We start from the raw sequence: 20,586 nt of genomic DNA on the forward strand, positions 1-20,586 counted from the left end.
TGACAATAAATAGCAAAAGGACATAGAAAAGAAAAGGAAAATAACAGTTTTGTAATACATAAATAAAATAATATACTTGAGTTTTGTATTTAATTTGAAAGTTATTTTAACAAGTTGCAACTGAAGCATCTTCTCTTTCATTTTCCTTCTTAGTCTTACTTTTACCACTAGTTATTCAAATTAGCATCCTTACTTACTGCAGAGGAAATCCAAAAGTAATTACCACAGTTTTACCCTGCACTTAGCCTATGGCATGCTTTTGTATTTTCGCTGAGGTTAAATGTGACTTATTTAACAGGATGACTTGGTTTTGGACAAATTTAGGAGGAAACCTTCTGAAAGGGTGCTTCCTTTAATGAAGAGTAGATTTTGGCAAAAAAAAAAAAAATTACAGGTTCAAAAGAATTTTTCTCAGACAAAATGAAAATACTGTTTATTTAAAAAGCAAGTTGTTTACAGGTATAAAAAGAATTAACTATGTCAAATAATAAAACTTCATGCTGACTTGAGTGATTCAGAGTTTTTTCTGTAGGTGTGGTTTTTCCGAGTCTGGAGCCAGCCTCTGGGCTGCAGTGCAGTTTGGGGGGACCCCGGGTGATGTTTCGGTGTTTTGGATTGGAGAAAAGTTGAATAGTTCTAGAAGACAAAACTACAGTTCCTGGAAAAACTTTTGCTTCAGTTAATGAACTAAAACCTAGCTTAAAAGGCAAAGAAACAACTCCGTCTCTTTTTCTCTGGAGAGAAAAAGCCGCGAGTTGGAAGAAACTGAGAGTCTTATCTCTGTGTTTTCAAACAAAGGCAGCAAAAAAAAAAAATATTGCTTCTCTTTCCTCTTTCTCTCTCTCTGGGTCTAGCTTAAAGCTATAGGACCCAGTTTTGGGCACAAAGCAGGCAATAGGTCATACAAGAACATCACTCCAGGGCACAGGGCTACGGAAAAAATTAGATGCTGGATTTTCTAGATTAAATTTTTTTGTAGAGAAGGCTGGGTACATACTTTATTTTAAATCTTGTGCTGCATTTCTTTGCAGTCATCCCCATGCTCTTCCACTTGTCACCTAACTTCATGGCTAGTTAAAACGATATCTGATATCTGGTTTTAACTAACTAAACTATAGAAAGATAATATTCTAAAGACTTGGTGAAGCTTAATAAGAGCAGTAGGAAGTTTGGGTTGCTAATCAGTTCTTTAGACTGGAGAGAGATGTGGGTGTTCTGTGAAGATGGTGAAGAACTGAAACAGGTTGCCCAGAGAAGCTGTGCATGTCCCATTCATTAAAGTGTTCAGGGCCAGGTTGGATGGGGCTCTGGGCAACCTGGTCTAGTGAAAGGTGTCCATGACCATGGTGGAGGATTTAGAACTAGATAATCTTTAAGGCCCCCTTTCAACCTAAGCTATTTTATGATTCCCTGAAACATCCCTCATATGGTACATGAGAATTAAAGTGATCTGTATGACAACTATTGAGTCTGACAATGTTGTGATTAATAATCTCTGATGTTTGGGGAATAACATGCTTGGCCCTGCTGCCCATAGGGAGTTAAAATGCAGTGATTATTTTAATATTTTTTTTTAACAAATGAAAGTTAAACTGTTTTAGAATTTACATATTATAATTTCCACTATATGATATTTATTTATTTAAGTCTTGATGCATGTATAGTTATATAGTATCTGTTTAAATAGCAAAGAATTTGTTTGTAATGGAAGTTACAGAAAAAGCAAATCATTCATCAGTGTTAGTTTCTTATATTTCTCTTGTTCCATTTAGAAAAAGTTGTACATCACTTGATGTGTAATCACATGGTGTAATTATGAAGTTCTGGAGTGCTTCATAAGCACTTACCTATATTGCTGTTAGGATTCTAGTATTAAAATGTACCATGACACTTTGTTAATCTTTTTACTTTTATCTGATCTCTTGAGAAGTAAAATGTCCTCACTTATGTGCCACCTGATGGTATTCTCAAAGGGAGTTACTGAATGTGTCCAAGCGTGTAGGCTGGTGAAGGACAGTTTTGCAGAATCCTCTGATGCTAAGTGCATTATGCCTGTATGCTGTGACAAGTATGTCATTCTGGTTAAATATATTTCCTTGATTTTGATTGTATTTTATGGGGAGGGGGGTGAAATCTGAAGGAAAATTGTCTCTGAGAGTTATTTCTTAGAGGAACAGTTCTTGCATTAGAGTTACCACCAACAATACCATTAATTTAATGATAAAACTGACACTGAGGGTTTGTGACAGTGAAGAGGACACAATGGATATCCAGCAATATTTGCAGTATGATAAACTCAATATTATATAAAGGTAGTGTGAAGTGTTAATAATAATGGACAAACACACAGAAGGTTCACAAGATTAATGAAGTTATCCCTATTTTGGCAGTAGAAAATGGGGTCCATCCAATTAAAATGGGAAGCAAGTAGACTCTTTGCTATTAAAAAAATCCCAAACTGCGATGACTGTGACTGTTTTCTGTTTCCTTTATACCTTTCCTTTTTACCTCTCATGCTTTTATACCCCACTAGGGACTTTGAATCTGTGTGCCCCTACTACTCTCTTCGAGTGCTGAGCTTAAGTGTGCTGCATTTTGATACTATGCCCAGAGAGAGTCTGGAGCATTCCAAAATATCTGATTTGATGAATACGTACATCTTATTCCCACATTCTCTGCACTTTCTCATGCTGAATATATTAAGCCAGGGCTGAGTTAGCTGTTGCATCTTACAGAGCAGACGAACTTGTGTAATTAGTGGTATATTTTGAAATGTGGTGGTTACATAGGAGTTTCTGAGAAATGCAGCTGTATTTTGGGCAAGTATAAAATAACAATACTAAGCATTGCCAAGTAATAACTTGAAATTACTTCTGGAAGCCAATGTGTACCAAATATCAAACAGTTCAGCTTTGGCTTCAGAATTTGAACAATATCAAAGATCAGAATAAGTAGTTTTATTTTATATATTTTTAAAATAATTTAATTCCACATTTGTGATGAGACCTATTCAAAAGCAGAGGCAACATTCAGTTTTAGAGTTATTTGGTTAAAACCAACCAGTCAAACAAACTCTAGTAAATATATATTGTGGGGTTTTTTTTTGTGGTGAAACCACTTCTGGAAAAGTCCCTTTCATTTGAGTTGGACAGTGTAGAGAACAGACCTGTTGAGTGAAGCTTTTTCAGCAGGTTAGGGCTGCTCTGACAAGGAACAGCCATGAGATGTTAGTTGCTTCTTTCTTTGGATTGAAGCACCTACTTTATATGTTACGACTCTTCCCATGAGAGTTTTTTCCTAGTGACTCTGACAGCATTTAGGAACCAAATGGTTTGCCATCACTGGTGATAAAATTTTGCTGAGCAAATGCAGCTCTATTTTTCCAGCATGCTTTGACTTTGGTTTTTTTAAGTTGACCACCCTTGTGGGTAGTGAATTTGACATGAAAAAGCTTGTTGTCCTTTTTTTTTTTTTTTTTTTTTTTTTTCCTTGAGGGGAAAGAATATATCCTTTAACAGATGTCTTGGTTTGCCCTGTACATAGATGAGGATAATCTGTTTTGCCTTTCTCTCTAGAGTATTGATCTTTGTGGGTAGTTGTGATAGGCAGAAGCAAGCATCATATGTGGTATGAACAGAAGAGAGCAGATATAGTCAGGCAGAAGAAAAGGACAGACCTAATCATACCGTGGAGGTGTGATATCTTATTTCAGAAGAGCAATTTAAATTAGTAAAAAATGAGTAGTAGCTTCATTAATGTAGCTTTGGGTGCTAGGGAAAAAAGCATCATAAATTTTTCAGAATAAAAATATTTAGACTAGTAATTTACTTATACTCTGGAACTTGTTTTTTGTAATTCGCATCAGCTTTTATTTCCAAATATTTTTTAGTACACCTTGCTTGGACCATGGCCATCATGCCAAGTAGAGCTAAATCCTTGGAGCCAGCAGATCTGTTGAAAGCAAAGTTACCAGTTCAACACACATATTTTAAAGCATGAGTCTTCCTCTAAAAATAAATCATGACTAGCTCATTAGACCCTTTTCAGATCTCAAGTGTGGCAGCTCTATTTTTGCCTTCTGTTTCTTCCTTAAACTTGTCACAGTACAGTGAAACTTTAAATGAAAGCAGAGGAAAGCCATAATCTAACAATGTTCTTGCCCGGGGATTTGAGTGTCTGAGAAAGGGGAGGGTGGTGGAGTTGTGCCAGTCAGCCAGGAGTGAGTGGTCTCCACCTCAGGAGAGCCTTGGGGAAGGCTTGACTGAAGTAGCTGCATTTTAGGGTTGTTGGCTTTTTAAAAGAAGTTAGTCCTTAAGTATGGGATTTAGGAGGATTTTTAAGCACAGAAGTATAGAACACTCAGGAAATATCAGTAGAAAGTGACTTCTTTACACCCATATACAAATGACCATGGTTTCTAAAGAGGCTGCTTAAATAAACACATGTCCTATGAGCTTCCAAATGTAGAGCAGATAGGATTAGCCTGAATCTTCCTTGAATCTTCTAATAACTATCCTGAGAACAAGGAATACAATTATTTTAAAGTCACTTACTCCTATTGTTGATAATACAGAGCCTTTAATTTAGTAGTTTTCTAAACAGTTGGAAACTGAGGAATACTATGGGGGTTTTTTTCCTCACTGTTCTAAGAGGTGAAAATGTTCAGAGCAGTCTTAATCTAAATAACTGCTTTTTAGCTGTTCTCCATTTTGGAATGTTCAAACTGCTGCTGCTTTCTACATTCCATTTTAACAACTCCAAAGTGCTTCTCGAAAACAATGAAAATCATAATTTTTTTCTGAATTTATTGCAAGGGTAATAATTTTTTAACCCTTTCTGTCTTCATAATGTTGCAGATTTTTAAAAAAAAAAGTTCTTCATCAGAATTATAACAATTCTATGGATCTTCATGATTGCCCTATAGAATATACTGTTTATAGATAGTAATGTGTAAGGATGTTTTCACATTAAAAAGCAAAGGTACAGGTGTTCAGGATACAGCTAGGTTCCATTTCTTAGTTTTTTATTTGCTAAAATATAGTTTTCAATATTTCACTGCTGTAGTTTTTTTTGGCTGAAGAGGCTGAACTTTTTATATATGCAAAAACCTTTCAGTGATAGAAATTAATTGCTTTATTTTGTTATCAAAGGAATAGTACTGGGAAAAACAGCAAAACAAATCCATGTGTAGTTTTGCAGCAGGACACACAATAAAGATGTAAATAATGTGTTTTTTGCAACTCCGTCTAAAATGCCATTTAGACTTTTTTGGGCATTCCACTATGCTGTGTCAGTTGATAAGAACTTGGATTTCAGTCACTGATTTTAAGGGAGATACTGGGAAGAAAGAATTGCTTGATTACTAGTATAAGTTCTAATCCGGGTAATAGGAATTAATGAAATTTATTACCAGGTGATGTTACAAAACCCATCTTCATACTGAACTCATAAATTCGGTATTTTTGTGAACTTGTGTTGTGAAAGGGTGTATCAAATCAGTATTTTACAGGGCACATACTAAAAACCCCTCATGATTGTTGCCTGTGAATAGAATCTGCAGTGCTGTACCTGAGCCTTGCAGCTCTCATGAGACATCCATTGTGCCATGGATAGGGACTGAGGTGAAGTGGGTATGTTAGGTGGTTCACTATTATTCCAGATTCATATGCCTAATTTGAAAGAACTTTAGTTTTATCAGTAGCCAAAGTATGGAGAACATGTGAGAATCCATACACATTACTAATAATTACATTAGTTGGGGGAAATAGGAAGTTTGTGCATGGGGTTGTGGGTGTTTTTTTTTTTTTGTAAATCTCTCCTTTTCGGGCATGTGTAAAAGTTAGCACAGCACTGCTGAACACCTTTATTTGGAGAACCAGGTGAGAAGGTATGCTATATACACACAAGTATGAGGGCAAAGTGCTTCCTGCATGTAGATTGAGTAGAGTGTAGTCCAGCTGTGAGATTCTCTTCAGTCTTGAATTCTTCTTTCCTCTCCTGCTTGCTTGAGCCTTTAATTTTTCTTTTGTGTCCAATTATTTCTTTAAAATTACGTGAATTACTGAATTCAAGATTACTATTTTGATTCTTACAAGAATTTGGATATGAATCTGCATACAGAACCTTTCAGGCTGCTCAGGAAGGAGTGTATGCTATTGACACTCATCTAGGTGTAATGCCTTATGTTTCAGAAAGGCTTAATATGTGTGCCAGCAACAATCTGATTTTCATTTTTTGTCTTCTCAGAATGTATGTAGTTATTATGCTGTTACTGATATTTTTGGCTTTGCTCTACCAAGCGAAGATACTAATAAAACAAAGCATTGGTATAAAGCATTTCTTTCCTGTGGCTTTATACTGTTTTAAAGTATTTATTTCAACTTGTAAACCTGAAGTCCATCAGTTGTTAGAGGATTAAAAAGTGTACAGATTCATGGCCATTTCTTGCATTATCTTACTGTAGGTAGAATATTCTTTTCGTTCTCAATGTCAGATAAAATGGAAATGATAGCCATTTTACTCAGGGAAATTTTAATGGTTTTTGTTTAAAATTTACTTAAAATATGGTCCATGAATACTATGTACTGAGCCTTTGTATACATATACATGATTCCTATACTGATTAGTGACAAAGCAAGTTGAACTGAATCTCTGTGGAAATCAGTTGACTTCTCATTTAAGCATGTTTTTGTGATTTTGATTGCATTATTTTCTTTGTTAAGCTCTGCTCTCTAAAAGACTATGGATGTTATGGATTTTTGGGCCATAAAGATGGCACAGCGAACCCAGGGATGAGCACCCCATTTGGCAGAAGTGTGATACAGAAGCACCTACTCCATTCTTCATTTTTTGCTCATGGCATACGACTCCAGTCATTAGCAGTTTTTTCCCCACACTTCTTCTTAAGGTATCCCACTATAACTAATACATGCAATAGGTAGTTGTAGAAAAAACAGGTTTTCAATCACTGAGACCTTTTGGTCTGCGTGTCTCAGTATCTCAGTTGTTTTATGTGTGCTCAAATACTGCAGGATATTTCAGACATTATCTATTTTTTCTCTTTTATCCCAGAGCTCTTTTTAGTGCATTGCAGTGCATTTTTAAGTTGGAAATCTTCTGTTATCACACTGAAAGCTCATGTGTGAGCTTTTTTTACTGAGCATGTTTCATAGATACATTTGTCTTTTAGTATCATGGTTGTACATAGTGTTTGTAAGTTAGGTCCCTCTGTAAGCTTAGAGATTTCCTAAATAATATAATTGATGCCTAATGCTAGGTTTAGAGTAACCACCTTGTTGTGGAAAGGTTTTGTGTATGGTCTGGTCTAATGTCATGGGAAGAGCAGGCACTGCAGCATTAATTTGAGGTACCATGGATGTTATTTCCTATGATACTACCAATCACAACATGAGTTGTGATTGTTTCCCTTCATAACTTTCATTGAAGTTATGAAGCTTCTGATTAAATGCTTTTATATAGAAAAAAATACCTGTTAGATTGTTCGTTTCAAACAATATACTGAAACTAAATTTTTATAGAAAAAAAACCCATGAAAATCATTATTTTAGAATTTTATTTTTTTTTTGCTGGGAGAAAGCTCATTCCATCTTTTTGTCTGGAAACAGCTCAGGAGAAGGAGATTTAGGAGATTTACAAACCTTTTTATAACGTGATATATTATCAGTACTTATATTTTCACCTATTTGCTTAATTAAGTCAATCTTCAGTGCTCAATGTGACTCTTAATTGCTCTTCTTATATTCTCAGTATCAGTAGCATAGCAAGTTTGTCTTGCTCAGCTTTCACCCTGTAGCCTGCTTACTTGCATGCTAATATGAAGACAACACTGAAGTTGTTTTTAGGATGAATGGAAAGGATGGTATGTTGCAAAAAATTTGTACATATGCATGCATATGTTACAAGGTACTAATAATGTGGCATGTGAGAAAGAGGAAATTCAGTAAATTTCAATCTTCTAAATATTCTTCCTTAAATAAAACCAATAAAATATGGTTTTATTTACCGTGAATAATCCCTAGGCATGTAGTGGTAAAGCTTTTGATGCAGAAACAACCTCACTGCTTCACTTCTGCTGTGATTATATTTGGAATTCTGTGCCTTATGGTAAATTAGCTAGAATTTAAAAATACAACTGTTGCTTTGTTTATTTAAAAGTTGTTCAGTTAATAGGCTTCTTCATTTCATGTGAAAGAATATTAGTATATGTAAGTTTGCTTCTGGATGTGAAGCTTTCTTGAAAGAATAATGAGAAATGGTGGGAGGTCATTGACATCTTCTAAAATAAAACAAAATAAACTTCAAAATTCCAACAACACTATGAAACTGTGACATAGCATAAAGATGTATTAGAGGTTAAGATAAAAGCTCCTAAAAAAGTAAAAGCTATAATCATGCACTCAGCTCTATATACAAATACACAATAGCCAGTTTTATTAGCCTAGAATCATAAAAGAAATACAGAGATAAACTTCTTAGCCCGGCCTGTTGCACCAGGACAAGGTGAAACAGTTTTAAAGTGAAAGAGGTTAGATTCACACTAGTTATAAGCAAGAAATTTTACAATAAGGGTGGTTAGGCATTGCAGTCCTTTTGTTACTGCGTGTATTAGGATTACTCATTATTTTCTGAAGTTCTACTTGAAAAATCTGAATATGCAGTAGGATACAATTTATACTGCTTACTAAAATACTTACTGCTTTCTAAAATACAGATTTGAGTTACTGATGTAGCAGTAACGACATATAATATATACACATGGCATACAGCTTAATAAACATGATGATGTTGGTATTTATGTGATCTGTTTCTCAAGGTGGACTCAGAGCAGGATTTGCAATGTCAAGATCTATCTTAGATTTTTAAGTAATATATTTCATCATGTGCTTATATGTGACTACTAAAACAAACCCACTATACAAATCCATCATTATGTTGTGCAGCCTGCCCTTAAAAGAGGTATTTTCAAAAGCAGCAGTAATTCAGTGCATTTGATTGGTTGGTTTTAAGTACTTGGTTTGATTATTTTATCATGTTTATTTTTAGATTGTAAAATACTTTTTATAATGGCAGGTTGTAAGTTCATGCATTAAGGTTTTCAGAAACAATTTACAAAGCCAGTATTAAATTAAGTGGGAGTTTTTCTCATGCCCTAACTACTGTTTTCTAGAAGATAGCACTCTTAGCAGCCTGAAATGCATGCAGATGGTTTGTGGAATACATGTATTAAGATAATGAAGAATGTAAATCTATTTCCTTAGCCTACATCTGTCCACATGTTATCAGAAACTTGGACTTCCTTCTCTCCTAGGAATATATTTACTTTATGACTATAAAGTATTCTTCAGAATGTCTTTCCAAAGAAGATAGAACCACTTCTTAACCTGAAAATGACATAATGAAAATTATTTTCTGGGTAATTATCAGGTCATCAATTGATGTTAAGTAATGCTGACGTATTTTTATGTCATTGGACATCTGACATTAGAAGAAACTAGTAGATGAAAAATTGCAGAATTAATGGAATACTGTTTATATTACAAGTGTGGTAACATGCAAATATTTTGGAGGAGCCCGTTCCAACACTGCTTCTTACCATCCTTTGCCTCAACAGAGCAGACTGTTAAGTTATGAAAATACTGTTGTGTCATGATACATTTTTGGGGCATACAGCTACAGGCTGATTCATGGAGGATGTTGTGGAGATGTTTTGTTTCAGTTAGATCGTACTAGTTGCTGAAATCACAACTAATTTCTGAATCACATTTTCTCACCTGCATTCAAGCACGTATGTGTTGCTACATACATATGTGTTTATATAATTGGGGTAAAAATCTGCTTAACAATGGCATAATGAGAGCTTTTCAACCCTAGGAAAAAGGCACAAAGCTACTGCAAAATGAAAGAAGGTTTGAGAATGAGATATGAACAAAGAATTGAAACTTTAATGCTTTTTTTCCAAAAATCACAGTTCTAAGTAAAATAAAAATACTAAATTTCTAAACGTCTTATCAACTGCAGTGATAATACAGAAACAAAAGTACCAAAACCCCTTTTAAAGATGGGGTAAAGTTAGCTTATAAATAATATTTAACTACTGTGTTGTAAGTAGAGTAAAATAAAAATGCATGAACTAGTATAAATTATGCCTTATTTTGCTAGCATGGCTTTCTTTGTGTGAGAGCTGTTGATAACAGGATGATAAATTCATAATAGAAGGTAATAGCTTTAAGAAAGCATATTATTCACAAGTGTTGCTTTAGATCTTGATGCATTCTAGAGCACGATGAGACGGGTTCCAAATGGTTCCAAAGAGGATTTTTTTTTCTCACAGCATTCTGCACACTTAGTGTTTTTAAAAATTTGTCTGATCCTTCTCCAGCTTGAGTAAAATACTTTGCGTTACCACTCCTGTTATCACTGGTATTTTTTTCTCACATTAAATTGAATTGGTCTTGCATGTTCATTTTTAGCTTTCCCTTCATGCACACATTTTTCTGAGTTAATGTTTCATATTTATTTTCATTTTTCCATTAATTTCTTCCTCTTTAGGTGCAATCTAGCTCCTGTGGTGGAGTTTGCTGCCGATGTTGGAACTAAATCTGATTTTATTACCATGAACCCATCAGTTGTACAAAGAGCATTTGGAGGCTTTCGGAATGAGAGTGACAGAGAAAAATTTGTGCATAGACTATCCATGCTGAATGACAGTGTCCTTTGGATCCCAGCTTTCATGGTCAAAGGTGGAGAGAAGCATGTGGAGTGGGTTAATGCATTAATCCTTAAGAATAAATTGAAAGTGCGAACCGCCTATCCATCACTGAGACTTATTCATGCTGTCAGAGGGTAAGTGTACGGAAAAGACTGGTATGTCCTCAGCACAATGAAACTCATAACTAGAATTCCTAGCAGGCAGAAAAATAGATGAGTGTCGAAAGGAGCACGATATTTCCCTTATTGATGTAATGAATTGCATTTATGGAAAGTTTGTTTGATAATAAATGCTGGCCACTCATTTAGCCAGCTCTGCTGCTAACAGCTGAAATGCATTAGCACAATAACGTTTCCAATTGCACTTCGATGTGCAAAAATGTATCATCATTTAGTGATAAGCTATTCTTAAAAATAGACTGAAATCAGTGTACAAATAACGTGCTTCATGTCTTCTTTGGGAAGAAACTGTGAAGGTAAAAAATACCATCTGAATAGCATAAGGGTAAGGAAGCAATCTTCCATGTAATGAAGCCTGGCAGATCTGAAAGTACTGAGCTCCTTCATAAAATATCTAGGATTTGGAGCAATCTTTCTTCTTTTGAAAGGTGATCTTTTTCCAGATGCTTGGGCAATTCCAAAATATTGAGCAGAATCACTGAAAATGTTAATGAAACCACTTATTATAAAAAAGATGTATCCATGCTTTGAGCAGATATTTTTCTTTTTAATCCCATAATTAAACAAAACTGTCAGAGGAAGGCTCCAATGTCTTTGTCACTGTTACATACTACAAGTAGGGCTCTGCCTGAAAATCATTCAAAAGATGATGGTAATGCATTTATTTGTACATCAAATTATGACAGTATGGTGATCTGCTGGAGTTCATTGAATTGTGCTCTTTGTGGGGTTTAGGAAGATGCCTTAAAGTACTGCTATTGACTTGTACATGAGTTACTGATTATGTAGCTGTTCTTACTGTTACAGCAGCAGAGATGAGTTTAGAAAGGATGTTTGAACTGTTATCCCAGTGCAGTGTGAGAATAAAGCTTAGACATAAGTTGTTCTTCAGGCTATTTTGCCATGTCTCATAGATTAACTACTGCACTCCTCTATGGTGCACTTCTGGCAGTGGAAAAAATAATATATTGCCTTTGAAATTAGGAAATCCTTCAGAAAACGTTTACTTTTTTACTGAGTTACTCAGTTTCGTTAGACATTTAGACTTTAGCTATTTTTGGGCCATGATTGAGTTGAATTATCAAGTATTCAAAATGTAGTACATAGGTGCAATAGTTTGTATGTGAATATAAACCTGTCTGAGATTGCTTCTAGTTTACAAACAACAGTTTTAATTTCCTTTTGCTAAATCTGGGCAAAATTATCAAATGTGAATGGTAATTCAGAACGTGCAGTCTTTAAGCTGGACAAGTTAAAGGTCCTTTGGGGGACTTTGTCTTAAAAAAATTATTAGTACCTACACTGTCTCTCTGAATGAGGCAGCAAAAGCTCTGCTATCTGAATTGTTGAAAAATTTGGATTGAGCTGTATTTTAGATTATATCTAGCAGTGTCATCTGATACATAGATTTGTCCAGTTGTTGAATCTGTGGTTTAAATTCAACAGTAAATTTAGATTGATAGTACTTGATATTTAATTGATATTAATTGATATTAACAGTAAATTTGAATTTGATTTAATGAAGCTAAAATTTTATTAAAATATGAGTGTATGATGAATTTTGGTTCATTTAATACCTAATAATCAATAAGGTTCATGATTCCAACCTGACATGCTGAATACAAATAGAGAACATACCATGCTGGAGGCTGCAGGCTCAAGATTTGGAAATTATCATTTGTATTCCTGTTTATCACACTGTCAGTTTTTACCTTCATTAGTCTTCAAAGCGTGTGGTGCTAGGCACTTTCTAAGGGAAGAACATAAAGTTTCTTATATTTCTGATCTAATGAGGCCAAATTCTTTATTTCTAATGCAGCATAAAAATATGTTAGAGTTTTATCTAGTAACAGGTCAGTTTGGCTACAATCACAGCACTGCACTGAAATTCTCACTCCTATTCTTCCTTCTCTTTTAATGAAAAAAACTTCATGAGCAGTTCATAGTGTTTCAGAGTTGCTGTTGATCAGAGTTTCTATTGATCAGATGACTGCATTCTGAGATAATTTTTAAAACTTTTTTCTATCCATTATGAACTTTTTGGGTTAAAAAAATGGTAATGTGCTATTGGAAAAAGAAACTGCTGTTTTGCTTATTTTGTGCTTTATAAAACTGCTGTGAGTGATGGATGATTCTCTAGAATCTCAGAAGGATTTTAGGTTTTAAAACCAGACTATATACATACATATCCATACAAAGTCCAGCACAATAACTACTTTTTAAATCAGTAGTGTCATAAATCACTGTTGTATTGAAATTTGTTTCTTCAGTAGATTTAGATCAAGTGATTACCTGTGATAATTTTTCTCTATTTTGCTTTTTCACTTCTTGATCAGTAAGTTTTGAGTATTAGATCTTGAAAGTGATTAGGGAGCTACTGCATGATTTTTTTCCCAAAGTGTCTCTAAAAGCTAATTTATGGAACTTTTAATGTCACTGTGCACATATTGACAAAATAAACAAGGCAATCAATACATGACAAGGTTCAAGATCTTTAAATTAACATCTTAACTTTTAAAACGTTTAAGCATTTACAAATTTTAAAACATTAAAAGCATTTACATGCTCTCTAATGTCACTGCCAAAAAGATTAATTATAAAGTAATTGTAATGAACATGCCACGTAACTTTTTTTTCATTAACTTCAATGACTAGTTTCAGAAACTTTTTTTATTAAGAAGGCTGAGATTTAATGCTGAACTATTTAATGAGAATTATTTGTAGTAATATTTTCCAACTGAAATTATACTCTCTGAGGTGTGGAAAGTGTCTGTATAGAGGCCTGTCCCAGTAGCAGACATGTAATTGAATATGGATTAAACAGTAGGCAAATAGGAGCTGAGCCTGCTGGGATTAGAGTCCAGATCATATTGTTTACTTTTAGTGCTGGCAGACAACCAAATTCAGAAGTAGGATCAGCAGGATGTTCTGCCATGGATTCCACCTCGTGGATCCATGGAGGGATTAGAGGGGGTTCCTGAGACTAAACATGTAGTTGGTACATTAAGTGGAGGTCAGCTCCCAGAGCCTTGCACAGCTCTTTTTTCTTTTTTCTTTTTTCTTTTTTCTTTTTTCTTTTTTCTTTTTTCTTTTTTCTTTTTTCTTTTTTCTTTTTTCTTTTTTCTTTTTTCTTTTTTCTTTTTTCTTTTTTCTTTTTTCTTTTTTCTTTTTTCTTTTTTCTTTTTTCTTTTTTCTTTTTTCTTTTTTCTTTTTTCTTTTTTCTTTCTTCTTTCTTCTTTTTTCTTTTTTCTTTTTTCTTTCTTCTTTTTTCTTTTTTCTTTCTTCTTTCTTCTTTCTTCTTTCTTCTTTCTTCTTTTTTCTTTCTTCTTTCTTCTTTTTTCTTTTTTCTTTTTTCTTTCTTCTTTTTTCTTTTTTCTGTGCTTCTGCTGGTGAATGTTTGAAGACATCTGTTGAAGAGGCTGAACACCACCACCCCCTTGCCCTGACAAGCAATACAGATTTAAAATACGCTCATTTTCTGAGAAGCTTTTTTCTTGTATTTCCTCTCTTAAATCCACAAAACAAAGTTCTCACGCTCATCTTGATGTGTAAGAATGTTTTCTTGGCTGCTCTTCTAACTGAAGCTATCCAGTAGGAAACTTGATATTTTGAACTATTAGTCATGCAGCAGCACTATCGCTAAAATTGCTTCACATTAGATTCCTTCCCATCTTTTGGGTACAGAACAATTGTGTGGACATCCTGTGGGATTTGCCTGTGCTCTGCTTATTTCCTCCTTGATCCTGCCAGTGAAAGAGCAGTATTATCCCTCATTAAACATGGCAGAACTCCCACTGAAATCTGAGTTTTGCCTATGTAAGGAGTATGCTGTGCCTTTTTATGGTAATTTCTCAGTGAGGGGGTTTTTTTTTTTTTTTTCTTTACTAGTGAAAGCAAACAGCTGTTCTTTGGATGTAGTGACCTTTTGCACAGCTTTACCACATCTTCAGAGTTCTTTACTCTGGGAATTACAGTGAAAATACTTTCAGAAAATGAAACATGCAGAAATCAAGTAGTTTTCCAGCAGCTCAGTGCTGAGAAACAAGTACTGTGGGTAATCTGTGTTGCCAACTTCTGCAAACTTCTGTTTATTTTCTTCCTGCTAACAGACTTCCCTTTTCAGTTTACTGCTAAAATATATTTATTAAGAAAAGGTGTTTTGGAATTCATGGGTGAATAAATCACCTGAGGAAAAAAAGTGGCCATTACGCTAAAAATAGAATTATAAATATAAAATGACTGTGTCTTTTGCATCATGTATATAAATATTCAAAATACTGGAAAAAAATTCACACTACCTATGTTTCAGTGGAGTACAATCCTGTTTTTTATATATGTCGATGTTAAAAAAAATGTTTTACCTTATAGTACCCTTGTGCCCTAGCGTAAAGTATCCTTGGAGCTCACTTTAACTTGTAGAAACAAATGGGAAGCCAGTTTGGATTTTAAGAACCTAATCTAGTGTGTGAAGTTGTTCATCTCATCTCAGTATCCTGTCCTATGTGGGGAGCAGGAAGTGATGTTCTTGTTCTTGAAATAGAGACACTCCCGGGTTGACTTCTCAGTCTAGGAGCTACTTGCCAGAGCAGCAGCACCCCTGCATCTCTTAAGTATATGTCCTGATCTAGCTTAAAGTTTCACAAGATGGGATTTTATTTCCTTTGCATAAGTTCTCCTATTTTATCACGTTTCTGAAAGATTTAGCAAGGTCTGTGAAGAGGTATATCATTCTTTTGAGAGAGTTTTCATTGGAGGAGAACACAGTAGAAGTAGAGAACATGAAAGCAGAATTGACAATGCATTAAACTGCTTTTTTATATTTTTCACTGCCTGGTCCATTCCACCAGGTAAGCCAAGAGAAGTTTATCATGATAATAGGGATATTTTTATCCAGTTTTTTTTATTCTTATTTACCTTTTGACAGTAAACTTCTGTAAGTTTTTGTTTTGAGAAAACTGTTTCATCTCTTACTGAGGCAACTGTTTTGTTCCTATCAGCAATGTTTATATACCTAACACTTCTAAAACTTACTCTTCCCAGATTGAATTTCAGGTTTCAACTAGTGGAGATCAACAGAGTTAGTCATTAAAAAAAATAGGAATGAAATTTTCCATTTTCAAGTTGTGTTGCTTAGGTTTTCTACCACTCTAATGCTAATGACTCTTAGGAGCTACGCAGGGAATAAGTAACAACACATAGTTTATTCATACAGTGTATCTGCAAATTTATATTTATTTGAAAACTATTTTGGTATTTATTATGATTTTTTTTTCAGTTTTAGGTGGGGTTTTTTTAATTTATTTTCCCTTACATAAGACATGTGTTTTGGAAAACTATAAAAATAACTCCCATTTCATCGTTTCATACTCCTGTAGCTGTGCAATTGAGAAGCAAACTAGAAACATTTCTTGTAGTCTGTTTCTGATGAACCATTAACAGGACTGGAATCCACAAGAGAGTAATGTTGGCCATATGGTATTAACAGAATTGAGAATAGCTTCTCTTGGGATTTTTTGGACACATGAGATGAATTATCTGTTGATTCTGGGTGGAACATGTATGCATGAGAAAACTGTTAGGTTTCCTTCTTTTTTTTCTTTTTTTTTTTTGGAAGTGGTGTTTCCAAGAAAATAATAAAAATTCTGCTACTTTTTGTTTTGTCGGTAATGCCTTCCATGAGTTTTTAAGGATGTGTGGTTGTAGTTTTGATTGTACTGAGCTTCTGTGATGAGGAGAGGTTGTATTAAGCATTGACCCAGTAACAGGTTTCTTCAAATGCTTAGTTAACTCCTGAGGTGATGTGGAAATAAGTGAACAAAACTATAGCTATATGCACTATATGGTCTGGCCCTTTGCTCTGGTCAGTTCAGGCCATTGGGCTGTTAACATGAGCAGTGCTTCAGTGAAGTAATACACTGGCAAACATAAAAAGTGGTGTCAGTATAGGAAGGAGCAGTTTGGCTTAGTATCTTCTGTAGCCTTGCTTTTTAATGCATATGAGTTCCTTCAAGAATGTTTTAATGGATTTGTTTGAAATCTCTGAGTTCTTGTTGGTATACAGGGAGAGATTTAAGTGTTTCAGATCAGAAGCACTGAAAAGCATCTGGGGATTTTTTGTCTGGAATTGCCAAGTGCTAAGACCAATGGCTACTACCTTCCTCCTGAACATTTTGCCAAAATGTAGGCGCTGTGTGTTCTATTTGTGGGTAAAAAGTTCTAATAACACACCAGTGTTGTGGCTGTGCCTGAATGTCACTTGCCCAGCCTTAAAACTTCCATTACCAAAGGAAATGTGATGCCATCCAGCATCATGCTCAGCAAGCAATACAGCTGAGGTAGCAAAAGAAGAGGTGGGAGGCAGCTCTTTCATTCACCTAGAAAGCTATCTTTATCTTGATCCCTGACTTTACTTGGTTTTGCTTTTCTTGTTCTCACCCCACTGAGGAGTGGAGTGAGTGCATCTGGGCCATGTCAGGCCCCCATGTGAGGAAAGGAGTTTGTTTATTTGGTACATAAGCCATGTATAGGCTTTTCAAAGGCTAAGGGAAGCCTGTTTCAGTTTACATCAAAGAATTAGAAAGTGAGAAAAAGGGTGAGCGTTGCTCTATTTCAGACCCTTGGGAGGGTTAGGTCAGTGCTGACATGCCTGCTGTGATGTTTTAAGAACAGAACATGTTTTCAAAGAAAATAACTGATTCATCAGGTGACAAATCTGGATTCAGCTCCTTTGCTGTTGGAAACTATAGTTGAGGTAGATGCTAGTAATTAATGCATGTGTTTCAGATGGAATGAGACTTAAGTCTCTCACCAGTACTCATTTCCTTCCCATTCCAGACTGAAGTCTCTGTCCCTCTCCATTCTGTCTTGTGTGTCTCTTTCAGCAGAGGTTGCTTCTGTGAATCCTGTTTTTGTGTGTTACTGTTATCCTTATCCTCATTTGTGGCCATGAGGACACATCTGTACATGTGCGGGAGGTTAGTGCTGTTTGGATTCACATTATGAATCCAATACTATAACACTGCTGTGCTAAAGTCCTGTTCTGAGATCTGTCCTTCTGTCTTCAACAGATTAATTAATAGGCCATAGGAAAAAATAGGAAAATAATAGTTATTTCTGTAATGTGTAAAAAATAATTACTTTCATTTCTTACTTGTTTTTAAGCAATATTTCTGTATAGAAATAGTATAGTTCCTACACCTCATGAGCACTGTGGAAACAGCTTATTGATGTTTTCTAGTCTGCATTTAGAAGCGAGTGTCATAATTTGCATTTTTGTATCATATCTTTAGTGAAGTAGTCAAAGAAAATGGACTTAGCAAAAGTCATCACTAGAACTTGCTTCTTAATTTCACATTTATTTGTACTTTGTCTACCTCTGGAATACAGGGGACTTTCCAAAGAAGATGAGTAATCATGTTGTTTTGCAAGAAAAGAAGACCTGTAAAAGAATCTGAGATAGGGCCTTACTAAAATACAAGTGCAGCCCATGGTTTCAGAAGACTTTTTTTTTTTTTTTTTTTTTTTTTTTTTTTTTTTTTTTTTTTTTTTTCTCCATTTTAGTATAAGTGTGGGCACACTCACTAGCAGAATTGGCAGAGGGGAAGTTAGTGGGTGTTTCACAGTCATACTGAAACCAACAGGTGGCACAGCTTATGCTTCTAGCAAATTATTTAGCCTTAGATGAAATGTAACGTACAGATGGGCTAACAAGGCAGTAGAAAAATTCATGTGTGGCACAAACTTTACAGGTGGGGCCTTGCCTTTTTCACCTGTTAGTCTATAATAGACAGAACATTGAAATAAAATAGGAAAAAAGTGGTTTACAGAACACAGCTCTCAAAGACAAAAAGATCTCAGAAAATAATCTCAGTGTTAAGTTTTATCTTCCTTTGCAGAGCTAGCAGTCATTGAAAAATCACTAAAGAGAAATCCTGAGGTCTCATAATGAGAACATCAAGGAGTGAAACCCTCCCTCCACATGCTGCAGTGTGTTCTCCTCTCTGAAAGGCATCCACTGGAAGCTGTGCTGGGTGTGTGGAGCCCTGGGAGCACAGCTGTGAGCTGTGCTGTGGGAAAATGAGTGCCAAACAGATAGGGCAGCTCAGCCTGCTGCAGGAGTATTGCTGCATGCTGGCCCTCGAAACAAAATGCAGGCTTGACCCCCTAGATCACTGCTGGCAGTTGGGATTTCTGCTGCCTGCAAGGGATTTGTCATGGGGGTCCAAATAGGAGTTGATTTGCTGTAGTCTGTGGGTTTCCCCCAGGGATGTTTCACTGTGGGAGCAGATCCAGAGGGATGATGCTTGCTGGCTGTGGAAAATGAACTGGATGAATTCAGGAGAGAAGAACAGGTTTGAGAGGATGTGGGTTCATGCATTTGTTAATGTCAGCTCTCTGATGTTGTTAGTAGCAAACATCTTTTCCAAATTGATCTGTTAAAAGAACAGTAGGCTTCTCATCAGTGAGGATAATGAAGACTGGTGAGGAGCACAAAATTATGCCTCAGATCTCCTTGTGTTGAATCATGAGATTGCTATTTTGGTATGATGATCATTCTCTGAAACAGAGGTGAAAGAGAACAGAAAATCTGTCTTTCTGGTTTTGTTTTCAAATTCTATAAATTTGTTGGTAATATGCAAAGCAAGTTTTGGGCACAATATCTGGGAAATGTGCCAGTGTGTAAACACACTTTATAGCATTGATGACTTGAAGTTGAGTAGCTTGAATTCAGACTGAATCTCATTTCAAATGACTGTTAGTCACATGGTTGGTGGTAACTTAGTAAAGCCACTCACAATATGTGAAGATAGCATTTTAAGTAGCAGTAAAACAGCTACGATTTTGTTCAAAAGGCTTTAATCCATGAAGTGTGAACTATTTACTTTTAAAATAATTTTAAATGCATTTACACAACCTTGTTTTTTCTTTTTTTAGATTTTGCTTTGTCTTAATCTTTCAGTCTAATGAAGTAGATACATGATTTGGTTCAGGATTCGGTTTTTCTTTATTTGATATGTAACAGCAGTAATAAAGTGAAAAATAGTAAATACCTACCTACTGTATGCCTCTGTTGATGCAGTGCAGATTTAAAGTACATGAAACCCATGTAAAGAAAATGAAGCAAATTGTACAATGCAGAGGACACATTTCTATTTTTTTTAATACTAGCCAATAATAGCAAAATCTTTTGTAATTTTTCTCAATGCTTCTCTCATATATAGTCGAAAGAGAAGATGATGCAGAAGGCTGTCACATCAGAAAGCAAGCTAAAGACAGAAAATCTTTGTGGAGTAAAAACATCCATTAATCTTCTTACTTGAAAATCACAGGAATTTCTCTTGGGAAGTTATTGCTTGTAAAATCAGTAGTGGTATCTGCAGCCTTACACACAGGTGTCATATATTTGTTTCTGATGGATTGCAGGAGTGACTGAAAACTGTTTTTTCTTTGGTGTATTGCATGTCCTCGTGAAACCATTTGATGGGTTTGGCAGAACTCCAGTCATATCTCATTGCTATTTAATGGGTTTTTTGGTAGGCATTGTTTGCAATGAGCTAGAATTTAATAGGATGTGAACAGTGAGCATTCATTCATTCTTTAAAGACATTGGTCCTTGGGCATGTGGACTCCTCTGTATTGTTTAAGTGTGGTTTTCATATTTAATTAATTTTGTAAGAC

General features: G+C 35.2%; 1 protein-coding gene across 1 annotated transcript in view; it reads left to right on the top strand.

Annotated features, from left to right (window-relative positions):
- Window positions 1–20,586, top strand: part of ST8SIA4 (ST8 alpha-N-acetyl-neuraminide alpha-2,8-sialyltransferase 4) — a 53,862-nt gene that overhangs the window by 15,801 nt on the left and 17,475 nt on the right. Inside the window, exon 4 of the mRNA XM_083883532.1 lies at window positions 10,570–10,863. Coding sequence (XP_083739658.1) covers window positions 10,570–10,863 — 294 coding nt within the window. The remainder of the gene's footprint in view (window positions 1–10,569; window positions 10,864–20,586) is intronic.

This window comes from Zosterops lateralis (genome assembly GCF_965231275.1).
Source record: "Zosterops lateralis genome assembly, chromosome: Z".
NCBI classification, from domain to species: Eukaryota; Metazoa; Chordata; class Aves; order Passeriformes; family Zosteropidae; genus Zosterops; species Zosterops lateralis.